This window comes from Trachinotus anak, unplaced genomic scaffold (genome assembly GCF_046630095.1).
Source record: "Trachinotus anak isolate AG129_WGS33_773 ecotype Australia unplaced genomic scaffold, CSIRO_AGI_Tana_v1 ptg000002l, whole genome shotgun sequence".
Taxonomy (NCBI): Eukaryota; Metazoa; Chordata; class Actinopteri; order Carangiformes; family Carangidae; genus Trachinotus; species Trachinotus anak.
The window spans coordinates 3,356,509-3,365,085 of record NW_027273853.1 but is presented as its reverse complement, the minus strand read 5'-3'; the positions used below and the strand labels follow the sequence as shown (position 1 = coordinate 3,365,085).

General features: G+C 42.2%; 2 protein-coding genes across 6 annotated transcripts; both read left to right on the top strand.

Moving 5' to 3' along the window:
* The first annotated feature begins 312 nt into the window (after positions 1-312).
* On the top strand, positions 313-1,487 carry LOC139628648 (uncharacterized). 3 transcript variants are annotated; one of them, XM_071490560.1, is made up of 4 exons: positions 313-386; positions 486-548; positions 623-681; positions 779-1,487. In XM_071490560.1, the coding sequence occupies exons 2-4, from the start codon at positions 544-546 to the stop codon at positions 1,459-1,461; spliced, it is 747 nt and encodes a 248-aa protein (XP_071346661.1). In that variant the 5' UTR covers positions 313-386; positions 486-543; the 3' UTR covers positions 1,462-1,487. The 3 variants fall into 3 exon arrangements, with proteins under 3 accessions (XP_071346661.1, XP_071346652.1, XP_071346643.1); XM_071490551.1 differs by having other exon boundaries at positions 314-386; positions 752-1,484; XM_071490542.1 differs by having other exon boundaries at positions 314-386; positions 743-1,483.
* Positions 1,488-6,234: 4,747 nt separating this feature from the next.
* Positions 6,235-7,553, top strand: LOC139628627 (uncharacterized). Of its 3 annotated transcripts, none has more exons than XM_071490496.1 (5): positions 6,235-6,323; positions 6,423-6,485; positions 6,560-6,618; positions 6,716-7,409; positions 7,482-7,553. In XM_071490496.1, exons 2-4 carry the CDS (start codon positions 6,481-6,483, stop codon positions 7,396-7,398), a joined length of 747 nt encoding a protein of 248 aa, XP_071346597.1. In that variant the 5' UTR covers positions 6,235-6,323; positions 6,423-6,480; the 3' UTR covers positions 7,399-7,409; positions 7,482-7,553. The 3 variants fall into 3 exon arrangements, with proteins under 3 accessions (XP_071346597.1, XP_071346587.1, XP_071346580.1); XM_071490486.1 differs by having other exon boundaries at positions 6,236-6,323; positions 6,689-7,409; XM_071490479.1 differs by having other exon boundaries at positions 6,236-6,323; positions 6,680-7,409.
* The last annotated feature ends 1,024 nt before the right edge of the window (positions 7,554-8,577 follow it).

The window sequence follows — 8,577 nt, the reverse complement described above, 5'->3', positions numbered from 1 at the left end:
CAATGCTGCACTTCTGAAAAAAAAAAAAAAGTTAGAGTCTTTGTATGAGCAACCCAGACTACACAAATAATTTACACACTTGCCTGTTTAATGTCAATGTAGTAATTATTGTAAATGTGTCAATGTGTCATTGACGACATCATCAAGATATATTACCAAACAGGAGCTGATATATTTTAGTTTCTGTTGTGGGAAAAGTGTCTGTCTGACCAGAAAAAAACCCCCAAAACATTGCAAAACCTTTTTCCTTGAACACACCTCAGGCGTCATTGCTGTCAGCTGTGCCCACTTAGCCATCAATTAACACAGCTGTGAGAGTCCTTTAAAAGAACCTCTTGAGCCCATGAAGACATTGTGCTTGTGAAGGACTGTTGATCCAGTAGCAGGTAAGACATAGTTTATGTTTGAGGTCATGGGCTTTTAACTCATGTTCAGGTTGCATACTTGTTAACAGCACCTCTGGTTTCTGTGCTTTGCCTCTGTAGTTTATTGGGGAGGAATTGCAGGGCTGACTTCTTGAGTTTATCCACCTTTGTAACCAAAATGATGTAAGTAGATGACTCACTTTTCTTAAAACTAGTAGTCTTCTAAAAATGTAATCTTAAAGCAAATGTGTCTGCAGGATGTTCTGGATTTTATGTCTGCTGATTGGAAGCATCACCTGTACTCCTGTACTGAAAGGTACGATTATTCCCTATTCAAGACTGTTGGTGTTGCTATTAAATAATTCACATTGTTAAAGTTGTTCCAGATTATGGATCGCAAACTGCTCCTTCAGCAGCCTCAGAGCCTGTGGAGGTGCCACTCCCTTACCACCCAGGAACCTGGAGAAGGGTGACTTCTGACATGGGCAGCAGCTCCTTTAAACCAGGTCTACCCAACCCAAGCTCTGACAAAATCCCTGAAATTAGTTCTCCTGCCACTTCCAGCACTGGGCCTGCCAGTCACGGCAGCGGCACCAACATGGCTGGGGGCAGTGGGTTAAACAGTGGCTACGCTGGTTTCAGGAATGAGGCCTATAACAGCCCTGAGGTCAGTGAATATGGAGCTTATGCAGCCTCTCTCACTGGTGGGTATGACAGCAGCGCTCCCAGTGGCAGTTACATTGGAGGCTATGGTGGCTATGCTAGTGTATATGATGGCAGTGCTCCAAGTGGTGGTTATGGTGGATATGCAGGGAGCAGCTCCTATGGATACATGGTGAGCCCTCAAGATGAAGCCAGCAGCTCTGGATCTGCTGGTGCTGAAAACCCTGAGCCAGTCTTCAGTGACGTGTCTGACCTGGAGCCAGTCTACTCCTTCAGCTCTCGCTCAAGCTACCAGCGAGGTAGATCAGTGTTTGCTCAAACCCGCTACATCCCAGGAGAGCTTGCTCCCCCTGCCATGCCAGTATCCAGAGATGTCAGCAAAATCTCAAAGCAAAGCAGCTCTGCTAAAGCTCCAGCTAAGGGAGGGTTCTGAAGACCTTCCTGGTAAGAAACAGTTCACCCAGTAGCTGCTGAATTTGTAGCATCAGCTGGCTTGTGATTTACTCATGTCTTTGCCTTCCAGGTCTCCATGTTGCTGCTGCTTGGTGACTGTAACCTGATACCAATAAACTGGCTTTAATCGAGTCTGGCTTTGTACATGGTCTTTACTGTCTTAAACTTGGCTGTTCTCCCAGTATGACTGCATGGTTTTCAAATGCCTAATGACGATGATACCAGGTCATCAACATGGCACATGGCTGTAACATTACTGGACCTATTGTCATTGGACTGCGTTCTGTAACATCAGTCTTATTGCAGAAACCAGGGGGAAGGTGAAATATGTGCAACCTGTTAACTGCCTCAAAAGTTGGAACAATGGGGGCTTTTCCAGTCCATGCAGTGCTTCTTAGGAACACAGCTCAAATCTGTCATTCACTGGCAGCTAATGGAGAGGCCAGCACAAGTGAGATGTAGTCTGTCAAATCACTCACTACTCCCTATATAGTGAGTTTGCCATTTTGTAGTGCTGTCTGTAGCGTGACTAATTTATACCCTATTTAGTGGCATCATGGTATCCCACAATGCATCTTAAAGTAGCATACAACCGGTGGTCACTAACCAAACATACCTATTACACTTGTGAATGACTAAAACAATGGAGAGGAAAACTACCCATGTAGTGTCAGTGTTCAATTTCACTACATACTACTTCCTGGATAGTGAGTAGGGATGAGTGATTTCAGACACAACTGTAGTGTCACTGCATTTTGAACCAGATGCAGGTGAGCTGGGGCTGATGACCCCCCCCCCCCCCCCCCCCAGATTAACATGAATGATTTCATCTGTTTGAGGCAGATGTACAACAGACTACATCAGGTTCTGTTCCTGTCACCAAAACCAAACCTAAGGCTGCAGTGGACGCAGTCTCAAAACTGGACAGATTAAGACATAGTCTGGTCTGAATCTTGATTGCTGCTGATGCAGGCAGAAGGGTAGTAAAAGAGAAGTAAAAACTGCTTCTGTCCTCACCCCAGCCATCAACCTATGAGCCTGGATGGTGTTCAGGGTCATAAGTACAACTATAAAGTTCATATTTAAAATGTGTTTTTGATGTGCTACTACTTCATCCAAGGTGGAAGTGTCAGTGGAGGCTAAATTAGTATTTGTTTCACTGTTTATCCAGCATATGTTAAATAAAACAGTAAGCTTTAAAGGTTACTGTATTTTATTATTCTCTCCAAATCACTCATGTTCATAGCCTCTGCTCAGTGTGTGGTCAGAACTACAGAGGAAGGCTGTTCTTAGTAATTAACTTCATATGGTTCCTGCTGCTTTTAGTTATGTTCACATTACTTTTGTTTCTTTCCCCCTCAGACACCACATGAACCACCCTGGTTTAAATACAGTATAAGTTTTTCTCAGTTGCTTTGATGCAATTAACATATCAGAAAAGTCATCGTTACAACATTAATGCAGGTCTCTGAACAGTTCATCATTTCAACACACACATTAGAATTTCTCATTGTGTTTGTACAAACTTCCCTTGTGTCAACACGTACTTCACTACTAAAGACATTTTCTCATTGTGTTGATGCATTTCTCATCTGACTGTTACAACTCATGAAAACCGTTTTTACCTTCATCAAACAGACCTCTCTCTCACCTTGATACTGTCCTGCATCGCATCAAGCTTTTCAGTCAAATCACATTACTGTCCTCAGTTTTGTATGAATGAGCAAGGCCAGTCTCACACACACACACACACACGTGTATATAGACTGTGTGGTGTGAATTTACTGTACCATATTTTGTGCTACATTCTAAGTTTGATTGCATATTCGTCTTTGTCTATTTTTCACCGAACAGCTCCATTTTTATAATTTTGTCTTCCTCAGTTACAGCAGTTACATCATGTGAATTTACAGATGCATTTCTCTAAAGTAGGTCTCATTTTTTCAAAACTGCACATACAAATCCAAAAACTGCACATACAAATGCATAGTGCCAAACATCTGCTGCAAAATGAAACACTTCATTGACAATATCAAACACATCTCTAAATCAAGTGTTTGCATCAAATGACAAACACCTTTTTTTCATGATTGTAAAATGTCTGTGTGTAACACAGCCAGAGCCGCAGCTGCACAGGGTCAAAACCACACACAGTAATATCATTTCAATCCCTCTAATTTACCTCATTAATTATCAACACTGGTTCTTTCCATTTGTAGTCAACCACAATTAAACATTTAATGTCAACAGTTTGTTTGCTTTAGAATCTGTTTATTTGCTTTAACCTTACATTGTTTTATATGAAGTGCACACATATTAACACTGTAGGGTTAAATAGGCAATTTTCTGTTATATTAATCATTTGTTTCTTTGTGTTGAGCCACCGTGGTTGCTGGGACGTCCCTTCCTGGTAGAGTAAAAGGCGTGGCTGAGGGCTGATGACTGAAATCTGAGAGTCAGCTGATTTCCCCCATGTGTGTGTTATTTGGTTTGGCCAAGCCACTATATATGTCCCCTCATGTCTCATTGTGTTGGGTCAGTTTGTTCAGTTGACACCTTGTTTAGTCGTAATCTTGAGTATGGTTATGTTTTGTTGACCTCTTTTAAAGGCCTAATTATTATACTCTCGTAACATTTGGGTAAATGAAACCCCTGTTTTTCAACAACACTTCCTATGTTCTTGTTGCTTCACTGCTTGGTCCCTAACAACCATGTACACACTGTTGTCCTGAATTTAAACCGTCTGTCTTCCATAGGCTTGTATATACATTCCCATACGTTGTTCTAAAGTGACAGTACAGTACGGTAATCTGCAGAGAGGGGTTGACATGTACAATCTAAACACCAATTCATTGTTGAAACAGAATATATTTTTTTTTCCAAACTGTTACTGTTGTAAATTTAGAAGAATGTTGTGTGTACCATATGGGAATTTGTAAAAAAAAAAAAAAAAAAAAAAACATACACATGTAAAAACAATCTACAGAAGCCACCTCTCCTCTCAACTCATCCTCCATGATATCTTTTCCTTTCCACTCTGTAGATGACAGTAAAAACAGTGTGGGTGTGTGCAGTACAGTGCACAAATGTTTTTTGCAGGTGGTTTAATTGTAGGACTGTATGATAACCATCCATTCCTACAATAGAGTTCAGTAAATGGGTGGCTACAGTAAGACCTACAAATGTTTATGTAATACAGTGCAGTAATATGTATTTTACAGTAATGTTGACATTATCAGAACCACAGAGTATGGACTCAAAATGCAAGACTCTCAGGTGACGGTAAAAAGGCAGGGTCCTTATTACAGAAGACAGGTTCAGTACACAGGAGTCAGTCAGAACAGAGGGCCAGGCAATCGCACAGTCAGGGAGAAACTGGTCCCAAACAAAAACACTGAGGCAAACACAAGAAAACTGATGGAACGCTTAAGACAGCAAACAAAGACAAACTGGCACAGAAGACAGGAAGCACACAGACTGAATACATTAGGAGGGGGAAGACAGTTAGACACAGGTGCAACACATTGGGGGTGGGGTCGACAATCACAGGAGTGGGGAAAACACTATGGCAGGGGGTGTAAATCTAAAATTAAAATGAGAGGGAAAGCTGAGACATACTAAAATAAAACAGGAAGTGACACATAACCAACAAAAAGCAGAAAAGATGACCTTAAGGTGCAGGACGGGACATGACAGAAATAGTCATTAAACAGGAGCACACCTGTTCTCATTTCTGAAGGATGACACTGTAAACCCACTCATGCAGGGCTGGACTCTCAGTCTAGCCTCTCTTATAATTACAGGACATCATTCACATTTCATTGCTCTGTCTGGACTTGTTTTTTTTTTTTGTTTTTTTTACTGTACATCACATTTTTCTGCAGTAGCCTTCTCTTTTTCTAAAGGTTTTTAAAACACTTCAAAACATTTGGTGTCTCAGTCTTAAAGCACTGGTGAGGGGGTTTTATTTGGTGGTGACAATGTTGATGTTATGACTGTCTGCATGTTTCGACACATACTAACACGGTTTTGATTGTTTTAGTGGCTTTTGCACAGGTGATTTAGTGTTGTGAGAAATGCATTAACTGTTTTGAGAACTGCATTACGAGCTGTGAGGATGTGATGTGTGAACTGCATCAAAGTGAGTGAGAAAAATGTAAAGCACAAAGAGTCAGAGTCATTATGTTTCATCATATTTGATATCTACATGACAGTGTTGAGTCACGACTATACGATTGTGTGAGTACGGCCCAGTTCAACACCTGCTGTATGTGTAGTCACTCTGCCCAGTCTGTCATCAGTCTGTCACTGGTGACTGTTCTTTTGGCATCAGTGTGTTGTGGCGCTCAAGCAAAAATAAACACAGTGAAGTGATCTGGACTGATATTACTGTGGTTTCCAGCAGTTTCAGAGCTGCTTCAAAGCTGTGAGGAGTTGACTTGTTTATCAGGGTCGAGAGCAGACAGCAGCAAATAAAATTTTAGATTCTATTGACAAAGATAATACACTTCATGATGAGTGTGAATAGTTCAGTTTATTACAATTGACTACTACACACATCTGTTCAGTGTTAATGTAGTAATTATTGTAACTGTATCAATGATGACATCCCCAAGATATTTAACAGGAGCAGACATATTTAGTTACTGTGGGGGGAGAAGTGTCTGTTTAACCAGAAATAAAAACATTGCAAAACCTTTTTCCTTGAACACACCTCAGGCGTCATTGCTGTCAGCTGTGCCCACTTAGCCATCAATTAACACAGCTGTGAGAGTCCTTTAAAAGAACCTCTTGAGCCCATGAAGACATTGTGCTTGTGAAGGACTGTTGATCCAGTAGCAGGTAAGACATAGTTTATGTTTGAGGTCATGGGCTTTTAACTCATGTTCAGGTTGCATACTTGTTAACAGCACCTCTGGTTTCTGTGCTTTGCCTCTGTAGTTTATTGGGGAGGAATTGCAGGGCTGACTTCTTGAGTTTATCCACCTTTGTAACCAAAATGATGTAAGTAGATGACTCACTTTTCTTAAAACTAGTAGTCTTCTAAAAATGTAATCTTAAAGCAAATGTGTCTGCAGGATGTTCTGGATTTCATGTCTGCTGATTGGAAGCATCACCTGTACTCCTGTACTGAAAGGTACGATTATTCCCTATTCAAGACTGTTGGTGTTGCTATTAAATAATTCACATTGTTAAAGTTGTTCCAGATTATGGATCGCAAACTGCTCCTTCAGCAGCCTCAGAGCCTGTAGAGGTGCCACTCCCTTACCACCCAGGAACCTGGAGAAGGGTGACTTCTGACATGGGCAGCAGCTCCTTTAAACCAGGTCTACCCAACCCAAGCTCTGACAAAATCCCTGAAATTAGTTCTCCTGCCACTTCCAGCACTGGGCCTGCCAGTCACGGCAGCGGCACCAACATGGCCGGGGGCAGTGGGTTAAACAGTGGCTACGCTGGTTTCAGGAATGAGGCCTATAACAGCCCTGAGGTCAGTGAATATGGAGCTTATGCAGCCTCTCTCACTGGTGGGTATGACAGCAGCGCTCCCAGTGGCAGTTACATTGGAGGCTATGGTGGCTATGCTAGTGTATATGATGGCAGTGCTCCAAGTGGTGGTTATGGTGGATATGCAGGGAGCAGCTCCTATGGATACATGGTGAGCCCTCAAGATGAAGCCAGCAGCTCTGGATCTGCTGGTGCTGAAAACCCTGAGCCAGTCTTCAGTGACGTGTCTGACCTGGAGCCAGTCTACTCCTTCAGCTCTCGCTCAAGCTACCAGCGAGGTAGATCAGTGTTTGCTCAAACCCGCTACATCCCAGGAGAGCTTGCTCCCCCTGCCATGCCAGTATCCAGAGATGTCAGCAAAATCTCAAAGCAAAGCAGCTCTGCTAAAGCTCCAGCTAAGGGAGGGTTCTGAAGACCTTCCTGGTAAGAAACAGTTCACTCAATATCTGCTGCAGCTGCTGTCTCTTGACTTACTCATGTCTGTCTGTCTTCCAGGTCTCCATATTGATGTCTTTTCTGCTGCTTGGTGACTGTAACCTGATACCAATAAAACTGGCTTTAATCAAGTCTGGTTTTGTACATGGTCTTTACTGTCTTAACCTTGGCTGTAGGTGGGTTCAGGGATGGATACTGTTGGCTTCTCCTGCCTGACAGATGATAGAACAGTATATTGGCAGGGAACAAAGTTGGTACTTCAAATGCAAGGCTGGTAAATAGGATGATGGCAACAAAGGCTGCACCAACTAGATTGTTGCATTGTACCTCTTGGATTGTCCTGTCCCCAGGTCATAGTATTTGAATGCGACTGGTGATGGTGCACATGCCTTGAAATGCTGAGCTGCCTTTTTTTTTTTTTTTTTTTTTTAAATTAGGAAAAAACCCCATACGTTGTTTCTGCCTCTAATGGAATAACCTGTCATGTATTTAAGTGTGCCCCCCTCACCCCATTACGGAGGATCAAGTGTAAAGAGTTTGGCTTCTACCAGGGCCTAAAAGCCAAGATATCTTGTGCTCCACTGCAGATTCTGAAGTCATTCCATGTTTGCTTTCATAAATGGGTTTAACCATCACACCCTGTAGCTGAGAGTTAGAGTAAACTCAGCTCTATCCATAAATTTACAAAGTGAGGTTCAGGTGTGGGACTAGGTTAACACAATTTCACCATTCCTCTAGCCTGAGACATTTTCAGGAAACCGGGACATGACGTCCAGCAGAGGGCGATCCACTACAACTAGAGTGACCGTCCAGTAAACTCTGGAGGTGCTGTGGGACACGGTTCATCCACATATTCTTCTTTCAGCAGTACAACCTGAAAAACGACCTGGCACAACTAGGACATTTCCAGGTTTAGTGGGACAGCTGATCCTTTAGAGTGGTACCCTACACTGAGCTACAGCGTGTTTTGAGGTAAAACACAGTAAATATTTCATATAATTCAATTACCAAAAAATGGTCAAACGTTTAACTGTCGTAATTTTGATTTCCAATTTTATCTAGTTTTCCTTTTCCTGGCGGAAACGAGCTGTCAAACTTCCAGCGGTTAATTATAAAACTCTTAGCCTACTGTTGCTTTCTCCTTATCTTTATTGAT